Raw genomic sequence first — 21,083 nt, 5'->3', positions numbered from 1 at the left:
TTAAGGAGCCAGACTGCCCGAAGAAAACTTAAACCTTGCTCACTAAGTGGACTTTCCTCACACTGTGAGTGTCAGGCTTTGACCAAGCTGTCGGTGAGCTACATGACATAAACCTAATCAATCGAGTTTTTAATCGGATAACGGCTGTCCAAAATGTCTCTAGCAAATGCTTCCGAGTCTTCAGTAAAATCTTTAACTGAAATCTCTTTTTACATTCAGGATGAACAAACATTAAAATGCTAGAACTTCACTACAGGTTACATCCTTGCAAAAAAGAACTGCAGAGTTCATGATATAGTATAGGGGGTTCATAGTCCATTACACATGTGCTGAAGTAATGAAACGTACTGGGTTTGTGGCCCTGGAGAAGCAAACGCCCAATTAATCACTATTAGTTACATAGATGACAGTTTTGAGATTAAAAGAGATCTGGCTGGTCCAAGTTTTATATCAAAAGCCTAAACATTTTTATAATGTCGCTATGGTTTTGTTACTAGTTATTAGTTTACAAAAGTTCATGCTACGATGTAATGTGTGTGTGTGGGCATGTGAAACATGTAGTGCTGTTTTTCCCCCCATACCAGTCCTTCTGAGTGTAGTTCAGTATGTTAGCCCGAACGGCTGTGAATTCTTGGTCCATCTGTTGACGTATGTGTGAGTGTGTGTGTGTGTGTGTGTTTATATCTTAGTGAGGACACTGGTCCCCATGAAAAAAACTGAGTGTAACCTGCAGTTTAATATAAAAGACTGAAAGGAACATAGATTTAGATGCAGAAATTAAAAATGAAGCATTTTGTGTCAGGGGAAGATTAGCACAAGGACTGTGCACATGCATGTGTGTGTGTGTGTGTGTGTGTGTGTGTGTGTGTGTGTGTGTGTGTGTGTGTGTGTGCGCAATAAGCCTCTGATGAGAAACCTGTCATGTTGAAATAAGGAAAGATGAAGGAGTGCTTTTGTAAATGCAGATAAAAAGGAAAGGAAAGGTGGGGGAAATGGACGAGTTTAACAACGTCCTTTCATCCAGCAGTGCCACAAACATCTCTGAAAATCCCTTTTGTCTTTGAGCATCTCTCTCTCTCTCTCTCTCTCTCTCTCTCTCTCTCTCTCCCACATCACACAATTTTTCTTCCTATCATTCAATCCCCCTTTATCTTCCCCAGCCTCTATCTCCCTTTTTATGTCAGTTCCATCCTTCTTTCAGTCACATCCGAGCGTGTGAATACCCTGCCGTAGCTGTCAGACTGTCACACTGTTTCCCCTCCGAAGTTCCCTCCAGACACCCATGGGAGCTTCCTCTCTCTCTCTCTCTCTCTCTCTCTCTTCACACCTGCCGCAATCACCGCTCAACTTTTGCATGGCTGCCGCATCCTGCAGCTACTTCACTCATACACACACATAGAGAGAGAGCGCGCGCACACACTCACACACCTTCAGGTCTCCAGGCTGACACCGAGGATGCTGTGCTCCATGGCAACATGCATACATCGTGTGCTGAAAGACTGAATTACAGTGGGCAAAAACACTGTCTTACAGCCAAACACACGCAATCCATGCACACTGGGGCGCGCGCGCGCACACACAAGTACATCAATCCTCTGCAGGAAGGCGCGCGCTCGCGGCAATGACATCATCGCCGAAGTGAGGACATGCAAGAGAAAGTGGCAGCAGCACTCACAGCATTTGATGAAGCGGTAGTGTGACATGTTCTTCTCCGTGTCAGGGCGCAGGAGCGACAGATTACAGACCCGCAAACTGCAGCGTTCAGCTCGCCTTCAACGCCGCGTGCATTATTCAAGCGCGCTTGGGTTGCAGGAGCCGCTTCTCGTGCACCTCGTCTGCCTGCCTTCCTGCTTGCTTGCTTGCTCTCCTCTCTCTCTCTCTCTCTCTCTCTCTCTTGCTCCGTTTACCTCTGTCTCTCTCACTCTCACTCCGTCATTCCCTCTCTCTTTCTTTCTCAGCGTTAGGATGTAACAGCGTCGCCTCTCCTCCTTCCACGCCGCTCCTACGCGCGACCATGACCGCAGCACGTGCTGCCGTAACGCCGCTGAGTGACGCGCGGACGGCCCCGCCCACCGGCGCGCACACGCCCCCTCTCTCCTTCTATCACGGCCGCGCGCTCATATGCTTACACACCTTTCCCCGGATGAGACCGAACGAGAGGGGGGAAGAGATGAAAGGATGGTAGATAGTAAAGGGGAAAAAAGGATGAGAGGCTATGTGAAAGGAACATATTTTGAGGCATGAAGAAAGGACACAAGTAGAAGAAGGGAAGAGGAATAAAAAAAATGGTGGTCTGGTGAAAGAGGGATTAGAGATTAAAAAAAAAAAAAAAGAGAGAGAGAGAGAGAGAGAGAGAGAGAGAGAGAGAGAGAGAGAGAGAGAGAGAGATGCTGGTGCTGCAGTGCGGCTGCTGTGAGCCTGACATCTTAACTTCCCAGCTAGTGCCTTTCACCGGTCACAAATTAGTCTTAATAATCTGACCTCTATTTACCAGCAAGCCAACAAGCATGACAGCATCCATCTTCCGCTAAGTGGGGGCTAGAAAATGTGTGTGTGTGTGTGTGTGTGTGTGTGTGTGTGTGTGTGTGTGTGTGTGTGTGTGTGTGTGTGTAAGTGTAAGTGTAAGTGTAAGTGTGTGTGTAAAGGATGCCATTTGCATGCAAATGTTTAGGTTTGAAACACATGACACATGCAAAGACTAGCGTAAAGAAGATCTGCGATCACATTACATTGGCAGTCTGTGTATGTGAGAAAACGAACCCAAGCTGAAGAGCTGAAATTGCAAAACGTGTGTGGTAATGGGGGTGTTTTTGGTAGAGATTTTAGACAGGGAAACACAAGTCACCCTTAATGCAGTATATGTGTGTGTGTGTGTGTGTGCTTTTGGTCCCTTCTTCCGAACCTGAAAGAGTCACTTGACTATATGGTCTGAGAAATGAAAATGTATAAGTGTCAACCACTGTCACTCAAAACAAACATACTTATTTTAAAAAGGTGGAGAGGTGGAGGAGTACATACGTAAAATGATAAAGATACAAATTGAAAATGCTATACAGTAGAAAGTAGGGGGGACAATGGTAGGTGCTGAGGGACAGAAAATGCACTTGTCTAATTATCATCTAATTCTTAAGCCAATAAAAAAGACAATTCAGGAAAATAGATAAAAGAAGGAGATCAAGAAAAGACTGGATATGGGAATGTCAGTGAACATTATACTTTACCCTCTACATGTGGTCTTTAAGGTCATGCCTTAGATATTGTCAACAACCACCCTGGATCACTGCAGGAAGTCAAACTCCCCATGCCTCAACCTGTACTACTACCAGACCTCCTGCAGGTATAAGCAGCAAACACACGCCCACCCACACACACACACACACACACACTTGGAGTAAAGCAGGAGAGGCAGAGTTGTCAGATCATGTCCCAGTTTCAGCCTCTGGAGACTGTATAGGAAGGTTAAAAGGTCGAAAAGTACATTTGCTGTCACCGAAGCAAAATGAATAATGTTTTATACATTGTGTTGTGTATATACTGTATACTATAGTATGTGACTATTCTTTTATATATTTGCTTTTATTTTTTTCTTTGCTGCTGTAACAAAGAAATTTCCCCACTGTGGGAGAAATAAAGGAATATCTTATCTTATTTTATGGTGACATCATCTTTTTACATCCCTGCTACATGTTTTTTCATGCTGTAAGTAAAAGAAAAGAAAAAAGGACTCTTTATAGATAGATGAGACTGGCCTGTACAAGAGGAAAAGATGAACGATGGCATTATGAACTTAATTTAACTTGTTGTTTGCTAAATGTCAGCATGAAAACAAGGATAGAAATCTTTTCTGAGAATAACATACAGTATGTGATTGTCTTTATAGAAACACATATAAGAGTATTAATGTAAGGGGCTTAGATACTCCTTAGAAATTAATATTTACTGTAGCAACAGTGGTCAATTTTCAAAATTTGGACATCTGAATATTGAAACAAAACATATTGAAACATATTGAAACATATTGAAAAAATAAATAAATATATATATATATATATATATATATATATATATATATATATATATATATATATATATATATATATATATATATATATATATTACAACCTCGATACCCGCTGGGGTTACGTTCTATGACCCCTCCTGAGTAATAAAAATTTGACTCTCTCCTTTTGATCTTTTTGAAGGAGAATTGTACATGTACTGTACTGTAAACTTAACAAAAAGTATGAATTACTATATATATATAAAACTTTAGAAGGGACATTGTGGGGTGTTTTATTATTAATTCATAGAAAATAATGTGTATGTGCATAACCAGCACTACAAACACCTGGAACACAACTGTTGTAGACATTTATTACTCCTTTTAGCATAATGAAAAATAGCTTCACAGATAAAAAAGGTCATCTTCTGGTCATTAATAACACTAGCCATCCACTTCATACTTCCCCAGGGCTCACTTGAAGATTTCACTTCTCATTACTCAAATGACTCCTGTTAGACACACATTACAGACAAACAATCAGTTCAAGATCCAGCACTGTACCAGTTAACAAATTGTCGCTTTCATTTATCTGTTTATGATTCACATGAAGGCCATTTTAAAGGGCAGCAGGGTCACAAATAAGGCATTAATTCATAGCTAATAAGTAAAGACAGCTTATTAAAGTTAATTGTTTTACAATTTATAGTCACATTTAATGTCTTAAAACACCTGCCATACAAGTCCCTGTGTACTTTATTACTATGGAAAGGATAATTAATTAGACTGTGCTCATCCAGAACTAATGTAACTAATATATACTTTTTCAGCCATATCCAGATAAGGTTCTTCCCCAAACTGTTATCATGTTATACAAACTGTTGTATAGGATGTCTTTGGATGCAGTGGTATAAAATATTCCCTTCACTTAGAGACCAAGTCCTGTTTCAGTATGACAATGACCGTGTGCACAATGCACTCTTTATGAATATATGGTTTACATGGTTTAGAGAAGAAGATCTTTAGTGGCCTGCTATACAGAATAGCTTTGGGATGAATTGGAACACTGACTGAACCCCAGGTCTCCTAAACCACACAACAATATCTAGTGGTACATCTTCCCAGAAGTGTGGAAGTAATTATAGCAGCAAATGGGAGCTTAATGTTGAATTTGGTGTTTGAAAAGTGCTTATGAATCTTGTGTCATATCTTGAACGTCTTTGCTATTTTTCTATCATCATTTGTTGCCAGGCAAAACTGTATCCTTTATGTGTCCTATACGTTTTCTATATTTTGATACACATTCATTTCACTGGTTCTTCCTCCATATTCAAATGCAATTCATACATTTTTAATATGCATTATCATTTAATAAAACCATGCAAAAAGTGCATAAGATCTAGAATGTAAATTATGAAGATAAACATTTGTAGAAACTGTAGAAACAATTGTAGAAATCTACAAGAAAGAATGAGATGAGAGTGTATTTCCCTGGCATTTAGTGATGGCTTTTATGCTGCTAGCAGAGGTAAAGAGGGAGCAGAGTTATTTTTAGTAATCACCCCAAAGGCTACTCTGCTATTCTGAGTAATGCAGAGAAGCGCATGCCAGCTGTGACAATGGTTCTGTATAATCTCTATTATTCTCTCTCTCTGTCTCTCTCTCTCTCTCTCTCTCTCTCTCTCTCTCTCTCTCTCTCTCTCTCTCTCTCTCTCTCTCTCCCCCCCCATTTATAAATGTTTAACATTCATCATATATTGCTTGTATGTAACACATAATATACAGTACAGGTATGTAGTATTTGTGCATTAACGTTATATGTAGGGAAAATATTCTTATTGCAATTGTGTGTATGTAACAATTTTGTAATCTACAAATTTTTGTACCACCTAAAAAAACCCTGTAAAACACAATTTTATTTAAAACATTTACATTTGACAGGTAACTTTAGTTTTTGCTGGTTTTCCTTCATAGTTAAGATATTTTGTTCTGACACACACACACACACACACACACACACACACACACACACACACACACACACACACACACACACATACCACCCAACCAAAATACAACTACTCTCACAGATATGAAATGTTTAAATATTCCTCAAATATTCAGTATGCAGTGACAAGTAAGTAATTTTATTTGTGTTGAAACAGCACTACAACACAACACTATAACAACTGCAAGGCAACCAAGCTGTTTTGATATTATTATTAAATCTACAAATGAGTGGGTGTGAAACATCCTAGCTCACATATTTCCAACCGTTACCAACAACTTCCTGCTTTGCACAATTTTTAGTTTGAGTTCACAGTACATGTTTTACAATGTCTGTACTTTGAACACAGCCACTGCTGATTGGCTGATTAGCTAATTAAGTGTGTTATAATATGCAGGACAGTGTGTACTCAGGTTGAGAAACAATATCTGACACTAGAGAGCCAGATGTCTGTTCTTGGTTAACAGGGGTGGAATCTAATCTGATCTGCCTCAAGGTTCCACAAATTAAGGGACCAAAAAGCTATTCTGCTCTCCACAGTTGTGAAAAGAAAATGCCATTCTTCTTTGACCTCTCTTAACAATATGTTTCTCCTAACCGACCCCTCGCGAGTAACAAAAATTTGACTCGCTCTCCTTTTGATGGAAGGGGAATTGTACATATACTGTACTGTAAACTTAGCAAAACGTGTGCATTACTTGTCATAAATGTTTTTTTTTACCACTTTAAATGAATAATACAATATCAAAATAGTTTTTCAAAATTTTTTATGTAATTTATTGGTACAAACTATGTTTTACTCCAAGTTACTCTTAGTTCAGTTCCAAATGAAAAGTCGTGAACTGTTGAGTGCTGTGGTTTTATATATATATATATATATATATATATATATATATATATATATATATATATATATATATATATATAGAGAGAGAGAGAGAGAGAGAGAGAGAGAGAGAGAGAGAGAGAGAGAGAGAGAGAGAGAGAGAGAGTCAGACAGACAGACAGACAGACAGACAGACAGACAGACAGACAGATAGTATCAAATTTAGCATCACCTCTTGACACTCATGCTCATCCCACACATAAGTCCCAGACTTCCTTGAAAGTCCAATGGTGCATCGGAGATACCAGTAAAAAAAAGAACCATTAGGAGTTCACCGAGCTAATATGCGGACAAGCCTAGCACTACACTCGGACACACCCACTTCCCAACTCACCAGGCAGCCAGTGATGTGATTACACAGGTTACTGTGATCACTCAGCATAACTCAGACCTTCTGAAACATCCCATCACTGTGTGTATGTGCATGTGTGTGTATGTGAGAGTAAGAACTACAAACCATAAAAAAGAACAGAGGGAGTAGAAGAGCTGTTTCATATAAACCATGAAAAACGAACCACTAAAGCCCAGAGAACCTGAAGGCTCAAGTAAATCAGTTTTGCTCAGTTACTAGAAGCACAAAGAGAGAAAAATGTTGATGCATTGTCTTAGGAGTGTGTAAATTTCCCTAATTCAAATAAATGTTTGGCTCCCAGTCATGGGAAGGAAACAAAAAATGTGAATGTTATAGACATCCCTAGATTTTCAGCACAACTCTGTTTCTTACACAATTCCTTATAAAAGGAATGAAAAGGACATATCCAGGCAAACAAACTAACAACTTTTCCTGGGCTTGGAAAAAAATTATTTTAATATAGATATAAACCCACTGAGAGATTTTGCTATAGTACCAGCACAGTTTCGAGGCATAAATAAACTGGGCGGTCGTCTAGGGTGCAACCAGCTGGGGCCAGTCAGCGCCCCCTGCCTTGCTGCCACCCTCACTCTCCCTCGCCCTTTTAAATTATTTACGATACCTGGTTTTCTGCTGAAGTTTAATATACAGTATATGCTTACATACTAATTTTGCAAAGATTATTAAATGTGTTTAATCTTTTTTAGAGAAGGTTGTAAATGATGTGTACAGTGTAGGGATGAAGTGAAGCATTGTGGTGTGAGAGCAGAGCCATTGGGTGTGACAATATGAATCTTGCCTAGGGTGCCAAAAAGGCTGGAAATGGCCCTGTATATTACCATCATGTAAAATGGGAATTTTAATGTTACTGTTACTCAAACTAAGATTTTCATTATTTTTCTTACAATCCACTGTGCACAGTTTTACATTTCCTTCTTTTTTTTGTTAGATTTTTGAAGTATTTTAGTAAATCTGCAGAGCTGAAGCTTCTGTGTTTCTGAGCAGAAATGGCTGGTTTGCATGTGCTTGCAGACCTATAACCCAATAGTCCTAAGAAAAATGTTTGGAAAAAGATGAGCCAATTTCTTTCTAGCTTAAACTACAGAGTTTCCAGGCCTATCGGTGACAGTTAGGTCTTGTATTTACACAATGTGAAAAGCTCATTAGTATGTTGAAATTAATCGAAAAAATGTGGTTAATTTTGCTCTATCATACTTTTCCCACAAAATACATTTAAAGGACAATGGAAAAGTGTGAATAGATATGTTTACTAATAGATTGACCTCTCTCATTCATAAAAAGAAGAAAGGACATAAAACAAGCAAAAGACAAAACCATACGTTTATGTTTATGTAAAGAACGCTGGATTAAAATGCTATTTTGCAGCACCACAAATACAGTCCTTATTTGCGTAACACTTTTCCCAAATATCATTCTTATTCATTTTATTATGCCATCATACAATGCAGGTCTCAGCTACTTATTTTTTTTGGTCAAGCTGTTGGTGGATTGCATTTTAGCCCTCACATTTTGACCAATGATGAAGTGAAGCAAAGAAAGTTTCTGTCTGTCGTCTTTGTTTTGTCTTCCTGACTCTGAGGCTCCGAACTATTACATTTGCCACAAGGAAAATTACTCCAAAAGATCAGTGATTAATATAGCCAATTAACTGCTATAGCCAGAGGGCTAGAGGAAGAAAGAGAGAGAGAGAGAGAGAGAGAGAGAGAGAGAGAGAGAGAGAGAGAGAGAGAGAGCGTTTAGATTTATATATTTAATATAAATTTCTCTGCTTTCCTCGCTGAATAAAATTGTCCAAAATGTACTTCACTAAGCTCACCTCTTTATTTAATAACACAACACAAAATGGAAGAATGAGTGTATTTGCATAAAACATTTGAACAAACACTCGACAGCAAGATAAATAAGCTCTTAACAGACTTGTCCCCTTGGCTTACCTTACGAATGACGCCTTACAGGGTTACAGGGTGCGTCCTGTAACACATCACTCTTACTAGTTCCTGTATCGCTCATGCACAGTGAGGAGAGTGTGAGCACACACTGACAGCTGTTCCAACTGCACTCACCACATTCCCAAACACTGCCCTCACACACTCAGCTGTTGGAAAAGCGAGCTGTTCAGGAGACCTGCCACAGCACAGTCACAGAGCGCGACAGAGCCAGAGACAATTGACCTCTAGTAGATTTTGGCCAAGATACTAAATGACTATTGAGTATTTTACTCCCTCAAGCACAGGCGGTATATAAAAACCACAGGTTAATTTTTCACATATTGATATTTCTGTTCAAAATAAAAAAGAAAGCATATATTCTGATCCTGCAATCTGCACGATTATTTCCGCAAAAACAAACAAAGAAGTAAAAAAACAATTAAAATAATATCTTTCAACTTTAATACACATGTAAACATAAAGGTTTTTTTTTACTTTCAGACCACCATTATTAATGAGGTGAGGAAAAAAATTTTGGATGGAAATCATAATAAATAAATACCACACAATAAGAAATGTTATGTTTTAAAGAAGTTTGGTACAGAAGGGAACTTCAGATAATTCAGCATCTCAAAGTAATTATCTGGAACATCTATGAAAATATACAAACTTTGAAAAATTTTAATTAATTTGATGTTTGATGTATTATTTTCCAAAGCAACAGCCCTACTGCTCATGTCACAGTCCTGTGTTTAGATTTGAGCTTAGATGTGTGTTCGAAGTTTCATATATTTTCCCCATGTCTGTGTGAGTTTCCTCTTGGCTTTGTCTCTCATTTCTCTCCAGAACCAAGCACATGCTTAAAGGGGAATCGTCAACTCTAAATCCTTTAGTTTAAATGCGTGAGCGTGTTTTGTGTGCATGTTGAAAAAAACAAAAAACAAAACAAATGCATGAACATAAAACCGAACACAATCTTCAAACAATCCTGAAACAAGAATATATAAAGTACCTAATGCTTGAATTTTTTTTCCATATATTAAAAAAAAAAAAACAAGTTTTACTTTATATTTTACTTATCTTGTTCCTTGAAATGTGTCACTCTAATTAGTAAATAGCGATACAGCAAAACATAATTATGCTCAGCAGCAGAACTGTTCAAATGTGCCTCTCCATGTGTATTATATAACCCAAAGATGGTCTCAAACATCGTTTTTTCCTCTCCTGTCTCAAAACAGGACAGATACCTGCACATACACACATATCCCTAGAGTCAGGGAGGCCTAGATCTTTTTTTCTCTCACTTAAAAAAAAAAAAAACCACAGATGAGCCATTTGGTGGCAGTACATTTCTCCCCAGAGACAGAACATACAAGGAAAGAGGGATCTGAACACAGACGTGCACACCAGATGATCTGATTATAACACATGCATGCACACACGCACGCACGCGCACGCACACACACACACACACACACACACACACACACACACACACACACACACTTGTTTTATCTTCTGTGGTGTAAACAATACTGTGTCTAAGCAACCCACTTTCTTGGTGGAATACTCCCTCCTGTACTGCATGATTATGTGTGTGTGTGTGTGTGTGTGTGTGTGTGTGTGTGTGTGTGTGTGTGTGAGAGAGCGAGAGAGAGAGAGAGAGAGAGAGACAGAGAGAGAGAGATAGAAAGAGAGCGAGAGCGAGAGAGAGAGAGAGAGAGAGAGAGAGAGAGAGAGAGAGAGAGAGAGAGAGAGAGAGAAAGAAAGGACACATAAAGGAGAAGTGCAAAAATAGAAAGCAAAATTGCAATTCTATAAAACCACCTGATGGGGGCAATGTCTTCACATTAACAGTCAGGCACCACACGCAGCCAGATTTAGCAAAGTGAAACCTCTCTCTGCTCAATCAGCAGCTACATCCTCATTTCCAGCTCATTAGTTATTCATTATTCTGTCTCAGTTTTCCAAAACGGACAAGTCTCAGAAATACCCACATACCCCTCCATAATGAATAAAGCACATCACATTGAACCAAATCCGAAAACATCGCTCATGGGAGATCAGTTCAGTTCGTCCATCATCAGACTGTTTCACTCAAACTTCGATTGTATTGAATGTGCTGGAGACAATCTGTATAGATTTAAATGAGCAAATAATTAAACCCACATGCATAATGAGCAGATGAATAATTGATTACACTGAAGTGAAATCCTGCTCACATGAAGTAGAAATGCAAATAAATTGATATATTTGTGGAAATGCAACATGAGTATGTGCTGCGAGCACGCAGACCATCACACGCATGTTTTGCACCAAGCTTCGATTGAAAACAACACAGCACTCTGTGACCTTTTACCTCCTTTTGTGTATAAACTCTGCAAAAGGTCACCAGGTTGATTTGGCATCCCTTACATATGGGGCATTACCATCTATTGGAAAAAGCACTTCCCTGATTTAACACCGAACATTTAATTGATGGAGGGATGCAAATTGGGCCGCCATAATTTTAAGCAGCACACACACACACAGACGCTCAAGCACGCAGATATGTTTCCATAGACTGCACAATACACTGACACCCCAATTCCACACACTGTTAAATGATATGTGGGAAGGTGGCGAGTTTCCCTTCAAGTGATTTATCTTACACAGTGCGAGTAAACAGAAAGCACAGAGCCACACCTGTACATGTATATCACACAACACAAAATAAGCATGTGGCCACCACCATAGTGGGGGTTTCACTTGGTTCAAGTCCAGACGGATATTAGAGACGTAATCTCACAATTGCAGGCAGTGACTAGGCATCCATTTGTCAGCATCATGTCAGCGACCTTGGACAGACTGTTAACATGCTGAGACTGATGGCAGAATAGGAAAGGAAAAACAGAGTAAAATGGCACGTCAGAAGCTAAAACTGAATTGCCCGTACTTGGATTCCTGCACACGTAAACACACACACACACACTTATGCAAACACCCTCACGTGAGTGTTTAGCAATAAACGAACGAATATGCATGCACACACTTACTTTCACTCTCTCTTTTTTTTCCCTCCCATACACTCATTCATGCTCAAATTATGCAAGTCAACATCAATGAGCACTCAGATCTCAAGACCCCTAAAAATATCAAACAGGTATCAGCAATGCACTCTACCTGAAAAAAAAACCACATTTGAAATTACACCAGAAGGAACAACAAAAAAAAAGAGTGTTACATACCAGAGATCCCGTCTTCAGAAGGGGAGAAAGAGAGTGTGAAGCAAGGAGGGTAGAGCCAGCAAGAGGGAGAGAGGCAGAGAGAGATTGCGAGAGAGAGAGAGAGAGAGAGAGAGAGAGAGAGAGAGAGAGAGAGAGAGAGAGAGAGTGAGAGCAAGAGCGTGCACGAGTGATGAAGAAAAACGTGCGTCTTCGTACGCCTACGCTTTTCTCCACCAAATCAATTTCACACTCTCTCACCTCCTAGTCACCATGATGTCATTCATTCATCCGTTAGGTGTTACCATGGCAACCTGGAGCAGCGTGCTTGGGCTATCTGGGCGAGTCCTTTCTGATATCTCTGTCCCACCCTCTCATCCCTCCTACACTTACACAAACACACAACACACACACACACACACACACACACACACACACAACACACACACACACACACACACACACACACACACACACACACACACACACACACACACACATACCCATTTGAAACCTGCCTCTTATTCTAATGGGGCATGTGGGCTGCATCACCTGAACAATCTAGGAATCCTCCAGCACACCTCTTAACAGTGGGAGAAAGCTCTGTAAGAAGATGTCTTAGTATTTCTCCAAGTGTGTGTGTGTGTGTGTGTGTGTGTGTGTGTGTGTGTGTGTGTGTGTGTGTGTGTTTTCCCCAAACAGAAAATTCCACTCCACACATACACAATTCCATTGTACCCCTAAAGCTATGTTTGTGTTTCTTGCACTCATTGGTCCTTATGTCACTCCCACCCCCTACTTCACAGTGGTCTTTACTTCTGCACCTAAAATACACAAGAAGAGAAACACCACTGAAGTATTTTGTCATTTCAATTAAAAAGCCAGAGTAAACTCTGACCAAACAAAGAGACAAATAAGTCCAAATATAATACTGATAGCACTAAATTTCTATAGACAGTTTAATTTAACATAATTAAATTTCTCAGTAGACATGCCTATAGCTGTGCCTCACTGCAATATAGGAATATATCTGACCCCACATTACACACACAAACACACACTCCAAAATACTGTAAGCCCCCCTGGAGCTACATCTGTGTGCACAGGTTCAAACCTCTTTTTGCCCCCTTCTTCCCTCCTCTGCTATAATGAATAGTTAATAGGAGAAGTTCGGCTCATTACCATGTTTTCTCCCTCTGATAATCTTCACATTGACCTTGGAGGACTGGACATCCTTATACCAAGCAGACCTGCCCCTTTTCTCGGCCGCTTTGATTAAATACGTAGCCTTTATCCCCATCCCCCACAATTCATGAGCTAGCTCTTACAGTCATTACACACACGTCCTTAGCATTCACTCTGAATGGCAAAAAAGTGTCACCATTACCCAAAAGGAAAGGACAATGAATTGTACCATTAAGAAGCTAACGAAACCCTTATTATGCTTTATAACCATCTCAAACGAACCGCGGGTACCAAGCAGTGTGAAAAGTATGCTATTAGGGATTTTTCGGCTGGACATCCCTCAGTAAAATTTCACCCACTCTTATATTTCTGCACTGGACACTTTTAAAGGTCAGGAAAAGTCTGTCCGATTGTCAGTTTAGTGTAAGGCTTGACAGTTTGCTCGAAGTGGTCATCCACGAAAATGTACAATCAAGAATGAAGAAAGATAAAAGAGAAAGGTTAAATAATAATAATAATTGTCTCTACCTTCCACCACATTTTAACATTCATGCTTTAGATGCTGGCCATTTCTAGCCCTCAACATTAAAAAGGGAGTGTTTTCACATAAAGAATGAGCATATGGGATCGATGCACTCAAAGGATGTTTGGCTGACATTTAATAAGAAGAAAGAGCAGCTGTCAATCACAGATCTGCCTTTAAAAGGAAGGTTCATAAGCTGAAAAGTTCCAATAAATAACATCACTTGTCAAGCTGTAGGCAGACTACAAGCAAGAGTGAACAAATGAAAGATTTTGGTGATCACACAGAAAATATGTCAGCAAATAGGTAGGTCACAGTAGACTAATGATATATGTCCATAGATGACTCTAGTCAGTTATTCATTCTTCTTCAATTATCGCTCTATCCTGATCAAAGTTGATGTAAAACCTTTCCACTGAGTATGAGATACATACACACAGTGACATCTTTGTTCACACCTAAGCGCAATTCAGTGTAGTCAGTATACCATTCTGCATTTTTATGGGGCATTGAAAACCGGAGAAAGTGTAGAAAATCCACATGGACAATTAAAGAGATTCTTCATATCAACTGGAGACCCTGGAGCTGTGAGAGGGCAACCCGACTTACCGCACCACTGAACCGTCTGGTCAGTGATTGAATAATTAAATATTTCAGAATATCATTAGGATCTGGAATGATTTTCCTGTGGTCATTAACTACAATCAGTTGGAAAACGGATTAAGTGTATAAAAAGAAGGTAAGCATTGTATGCCTACGCTTTACCTCATCAACTCAGCAGAAAAAGACATTTTCCTCCAAATGTGCATGTGTGTAAAAGTGTGGCTCACACGTTGATTCATAACATCCCTCTCCCTGTTCTCACTTTTGGAGAATCTGTGAAATGTTCTACATGTATGACAGGTTGGTGTGATTGCAGAAAAAAGGAAACGCTGATGGCACAGCCTCGGCATTTACACTATACCTCCTAGCTTTTAGTATATACCACTATCTTTGTCAATTTACTACCACATGTTATATTAGCATGATAGGCATGCAAATCATGTTTCTGAAATATGCCCTTGAGCATAAGCACCATTATGTAAAGCTTGGACAATTCTAACAATTATATCTAATCTCTCAGAAAAGGTTAATTTGAATAAATAATGTCATAGGCAAATAGACAAAGATCAGTTTTAAGCTCTGTATTAAATCGACAACTTGATGCAAAAATGAAAGAATTTTACAAGCAGAATAAAGCCTTCAAAATGTCAGCACCTCAGACGAAAAAAAGTAGGTCATACAGTATTTCCCCCTCGCCGATCAAACAGCCCCCTTCCAAACATCAAATAACAAGAGAAAGAAAGGAAGCTGGAGTACAAGGATGTGAATAATTTAAAAATCAATGCAGATCTTCACCATGAGCCCTCTCTGGGCCACAAAAAGAGCAATGATGTCTGGATTCGCAGACCAGCAGGGCACCAGCAGGGCAAATATCAAAATACCCAGGATATAAGTTACATCCTGAATGGACTTTATTTTCCCCTCGCCTGCAGGTGCAATTAGCTTCATAATTACAGAAACTGTTTGTCTTTGTCAAGTAAAACTAAAGTTGTTTTATATAGTGCTTTAAAACACCAGAACAATTGACTCGCTGGTCATTTATTTTCAGTTGATGCCAAATTGTTCAAGTTCTCTTCCTGTCAATACTTCCTACAAATTGTTTATCGATCAACAAACATTTCCTTTTTTTTTTTTGTTAGACGAAGCATCAAATGTAGGTTTTGTAAGAACACAATGCTAATATGAAACAGTGTAGTTTATCACACTGCTACATAGTGAATGTTTTGACTGTGACTATCATTACATAGTAATAATAGAGATTCACTATACAAACAAAAGTACTGGGACCTCTGCCTTTTTTTGCAGTCACATGTGGTTCTTCCTTAAAGTGTCCACCACACCCCAAGTGACCACTACACGTCAAGCCTACAACAGTACCTGAATTTAATAGTGCCCTTGTGGCTGAAAGAACACAAATCTCCACAACCACAACCCAAAATTGTTGGTAGAAAATCTTCCCAGAAGAGTGGAGGAGAAAGCATATACAAATCATAATGGCAGGTGCCCAACTTTTATCCGATTTATTTAGTTCTTCTGAGGACATGTATAGAAATTAGTAATTTGTATGAAACCATAAATGATGCAATAATGCAATATTTTCAAATACTTCAGCCAATCAGCTTTCAGCTAATTCAGTCATTTAAAATACATTGTGTTTGAAAATTACCCAATTAGTTTTAGCAGGCATCTCGCAGAGTTAGCAATTTGTGCTACAAAAGCCAGTTGTTATTGCTTTGTAACGGAAAGACTGGAAACTCTATAACCACCTTCGATACAGCATGGTTCTGATGTAACCTAACTGATTAATTAAAGTAAATCTAATTTAATAATTTTTATTGCAATACAAAATAAGCCAAAGTTAAAATGTAGGTTTGTTATGAAGTTTATTTTATGAAAAGTTACCCATCTGGTCTAAACCAATTTTTCTCCTGCTTCTCAATGTAAAGTATGCCTGGCAATGGCAACTATCTTGGCATTGCATACTCGTGATCATTGACTCTCTCTGGGATAGTAATGAGGGGATCATGCTATTAAGCAAATTGAGTAGACAGCATTAAGTCGGTTATTAACCTGCTAATAACACGCACAATCATTTCAGCCTGGATAATACCACGCTAATAGCTCACAAAGTCATCTTGGTTTGCGGGACAGTCGCTTAATCTGATCTGACTCTGCGCTACCATGTGCACATAAGGGCAATTTTGACTAATGTCATTAATGTTAGTCAGATGTTTCAATTTATTTTAGAAAAATGTAATCTAATGGATTAAATCACCATTTATAAATGCTGAATATTAATTGAGAAGATTTATTTAATATTTAAATTGTTATACACACAAAAGTCCTTTAAAACACAGTATATATATATATATATATATATATATGTTTATTTTATTTATATTGCGTTGTCTATTATTATTACTCTTTTAATGAAGTTTAGCTTTATGGTGTCATTATCATTTTAGCCTTTTCCATACTGCAAAGTCATGAACTTCACATGTGAATAATCATAACTCCCATGAAAAACATACACAAATTATTTCACTCATGGACTTTTGACGTCATTCATTTTTTCCCACCAGAGTTTAAATGTGTAATTTCAAAGAAAAATAAAATGCAAATTCACAAATTTTTCACATGATTACATATGGCATAATTAAAGATAGATAGATAAATAGATAGAGAGATAGATAGAGAGAGATAGATAGAGAGAGATAGATAGAGAGAGATAGATAGAGAGAGATAGATAGAACTTTATTGTCATTGCATTGCACAGGTACACAGCAACGAAATGCAGTTTGGCATCTACCAGAAGTGCAAAATGTAGCAATCGTGCAAATAGTGCAGATAAATATGTAGCATATCTACAGCATGTAATATATATGTAAGCATATGTACAGTGAATGTGAAATATGAATTTAAATGTATGTGAAATGATAAAAAAAAAAAAACTACCCTTAAATATACTGTCAGGCTGCAGACGCGGAAGCCGATATAGTCCGATCATTGTCCTTTTATTTCAACAACCGTACAACACAAAAACACTCATAAGCCGTTGAAAACAACAAACAAAGACATCCGCTCGATACGCGTTGTCCGCTATGAGTTCGAATGTCCCAAGCATAATCCATAAAGCCTTCGGCAATGAGTAATCCAAGTCGGAAGTGGAATTCGCATATACAGCCGGCGGTCGCGCAGCCACGCGATTGTCCAGCTTGACAATATAACGACCGACAGCCTGTGACTCAAGAACGTGAGTTTATGTAGTCTGATCTTTCATGAGCCACAGCTGTCGGTAATCTTGGGAAGCAGCGTGACTGCTATCGAGGGGGGCGTGGCAGGGTGGATCTCTGACAGCTACAGACGGGGGCGTGGCAGGGTGAATCCCTGACAGCTACAGAGGGGGGCGTGGCAGGGTGAATCCCTGACATATACTTTCTGTGCTCTCTCTCTCTCTCTCTCTCTCTCTCTCTCTCTCTCTCTCTCTCTCTCTCTCTCTCTCTCTCTCTCTTTCTTTTTCTGACAATATAGAGAGCATTTGTGCTTTCATTTATTATAGTGACTGAGTACGATGAGGACACATTTATTTCTACCGTCTGATTGAATTGGCTGGAAGATTGCATAAATTTTTCTTGTCCTATTTTTGTTTGGGTTGGTCATGTGACTATGCTAAAAACAAAAACATGCAATTATCCAATTACAATCTTTAAATTGTTATTTACTGTCATCCTTACAAATGGTTATAGTAAGCTGATAGAGTATGAAACATCAACGTTTAGATGAATCAGTGAGTTGCATAAAAAAACTGCTAAAATCTGCCATATGCCCAGTTGTACAGTCAGATATGCGGCTGCTATGCACTCACCCCCGTCCCACTTCTCATCTGTTCTGCCATTGTACTGTGTCACATCTATTGTCTACAGAGCATTGTCTTCCATGTTTCTTATTGTCACTTACACTACGTTTATGATGTTGTGATGATTAGATGTATATGTGGACAAATGCACTAAAGAAACAGAATTTTCCATGCATTGTATAATTAATAAACTATTCTGTCAGAGCAGATCCCCAAGGGAAAATTGCTCTTGAAGATGGTGAGTAGAATTCATTGGCAAGGTTAACAGGCTTGCTTAAAATGATCACATGGTAAAAACAAGCAATCCCAACGATTTCAGTAGAAATAAAAACAACAGTGGCTGTATCTGTGATAGCAAATGAGATTGAATCAGGCAGTTCACACTCTTTGCACCTTCATGCGAAAACTGGGATAATGTCAAAAATGCAGCACTTTACAGACAGCAGTCATGCTCCAAATCCAACAGGGATATAGATAAGAGAAATATGCTAATGCATGGCTTCCTGGGTTTTGTAGAATATTTCACTTACTCAACAAACAGACAGAAAGAAATAAAGGCAGAATCCAAACATGAGAAAAACACTAGAGTGCAGGAAGATAGACATGGACCTTCTTACTCGCCATCTGTGCAAGTCATACTGTTACATTGTGCACTTTAGGGGTCTTTTTCAGTCATGCAGAAAAATGTCAGGTTAAAGCAGACAATAGCATCAATATCTTTGACAAACAAATTCCCATAGGCTTTTATCTCAGCTCAAAATCAGTATAAAACTGTCCATACACACAATAAAGTCTTTGTAATTTCTTATCTTTGAGTTTGAAACACAGCCTTTTCTCACAGTCAGGTTCTTTTAGTTTTAATTGCCATGTTCACAATGTAGTTGCTGATACAAACAAACAAACAAACAAACAAACAAACAAACAAACAAACAAACAAACAAACAAACAAACAAACAAACCGGAAACAAACAAACAAAAACACAAGGAGTACAAGAGTTGACGATGAGATTTGCAAATGAACGATGTAGATATAAAAAAGGAATTAAAGAAAGGATTTTCTAGACTATGTTGATTCCAGGATGCAAAATGTGGAGGTAATAATATGCAGGTTTGCATAGGAAAGCCGTTATAATTGTTTTGATTACTGTTCCCTTTCAGAAACTTCAGCTGCATCAACAACACTGAGAACACTTCTGCATTGTCCACGCTCTGAATCACATGTGTAATCTGTCCAATGGAAAGCATCACGACCAGGAAGCTATAAAAAGCGCACAGAGTGAAGCCGGCGCTAGCTTCTCTTTGCTGAAGCACTCTGTGTGTATTTCTATGTCAAATTGTTTGTCTATTGTTTGTCCAAAATATGAAGGCTACCAAAAAGACTAATCACACCTTTCAGCTGTGTGAAAGGGAAAGGGATAGGGCCCTATTGCTGGACTGCCTCTAATGCTGACAGGCCTGTTCTGTGACTCCGTGACCACGGTAGTCGACCGATTTCAGGAGGCCAGGAAACAGTCGGCGGCGTTCCAGCGGTTCCTCCCACGCCGCTCTCCTGTGGCTGCTCGGTGGGACACTGCCGGGAGAGGCTTCAGTAAGCACTCTCTATGATCTCCACCCAGAATCTTAGCGGACTTGTAAAACTTACAGCCTACTTCGAGGCTCCTAGAGCTGCACCAGGGCATAGCTCCGGCTCTAGGGGCACAATAGGTCAGTCTTGAGAGAAAACCAGAAAGCACAAAGCAGCAGATGCCCTGTCGAGACAGGGGTTGAGACTCATGGAATGGCAGCTCCACCCTTCTGCGGTGGAGCAGATTTAGGAGAGATTTGGCAGGGCTTAAGTAGACCTGTTTGCGACTCAAGAGATGTTGCACTGTCCCCTTTAGTTCCCTCTTACACCTCCAGCCCCTCTGAGCTGGGCGCCATAGCTCAGGCATAGTCGAGGATACGCCTGTACACTTTCCCCCGTCGCACTGCTTCCAGGAGTTCTAGAGAGAGTCTGTCTCCTCCTGGTGGCCCCGCGGTGGCCGGGCAGACCAAAGTTCGTAGACCTGGTAGCCCTTCTCGAGCACCCTCCCTGGGGAAATCTTCTCAGGTGGAATCTCCTCTCTCAAGCAGTGGCGCAATATTTCACCCCCGCCAAGAGTTGTGGTGGCTGTGGCTGTGGCTCCTGAGAGGGCACACCTCTAAGATTCCGGTCTCTCCACCGAGATGGTAGAGATAATTCTCCAATCCAAAGCTCCCTCTAAGAGGAGGTTTGCTGGCCATGCCTGGAGTTTACAGACCAGGAAAAGCTGTGTCTGGTGCGAGCACCGTACACTTACGTCCACAGAACGAGTCCGTGGAGTTGGAACAGTTGCTTATCTGTTATGGCTCTCCTAGTAAAGGCCTCTCAAGAGTCCTTGGGTCGCCCTGCTCCATTCAGTGTCAGAGCGCCCTCGACCTGGAGTATTATAGGCTCTAAGGCCTGGTGCTCTGGAGTGTCTCTCCATGACATTTGCAAAGCTTTGCAAATTTTTTTCAG

The 21,083-nt window shown here is 39.6% G+C and overlaps 1 protein-coding gene across 6 annotated transcripts in view; it reads right to left on the bottom strand.

Moving 5' to 3' along the window:
* The window catches only part of myo16 (myosin XVI), a 148,532-nt gene that overhangs the window by 122,028 nt on the left and 5,421 nt on the right, over positions 1–21,083 (bottom strand). Inside the window, exon 1 of one of the 6 annotated variants that reach the window (XM_083535708.1) lies at positions 12,423–12,683. The exons of 2 other annotated variants lie outside the window; for them this stretch is intronic. Coding sequence is in view for 2 of the 4 variants with exons in the window: in XM_083535711.1 (XP_083391837.1) it covers positions 1,676–1,703 (28 nt within the window). In the remaining 2 variants the exon portion in view is untranslated. Of the gene's footprint in view, positions 1–1,675; positions 2,101–9,201; positions 9,323–12,422; positions 12,684–21,083 lie in introns of those variants that run through there. 3 more of the 6 variants (XM_083535710.1, XM_083535711.1, XM_083535706.1) reach the window with 3 other exon arrangements.

This window comes from Silurus aristotelis (assembly GCF_946808225.1).
Source record: "Silurus aristotelis genome assembly, chromosome: 3".
Lineage (NCBI taxonomy): Eukaryota > Metazoa > Chordata > Actinopteri > Siluriformes > Siluridae > Silurus > Silurus aristotelis.
The sequence above is the reverse complement of the archived record's forward strand: the minus strand, read 5'-3'. Positions and strand labels throughout refer to the sequence as shown.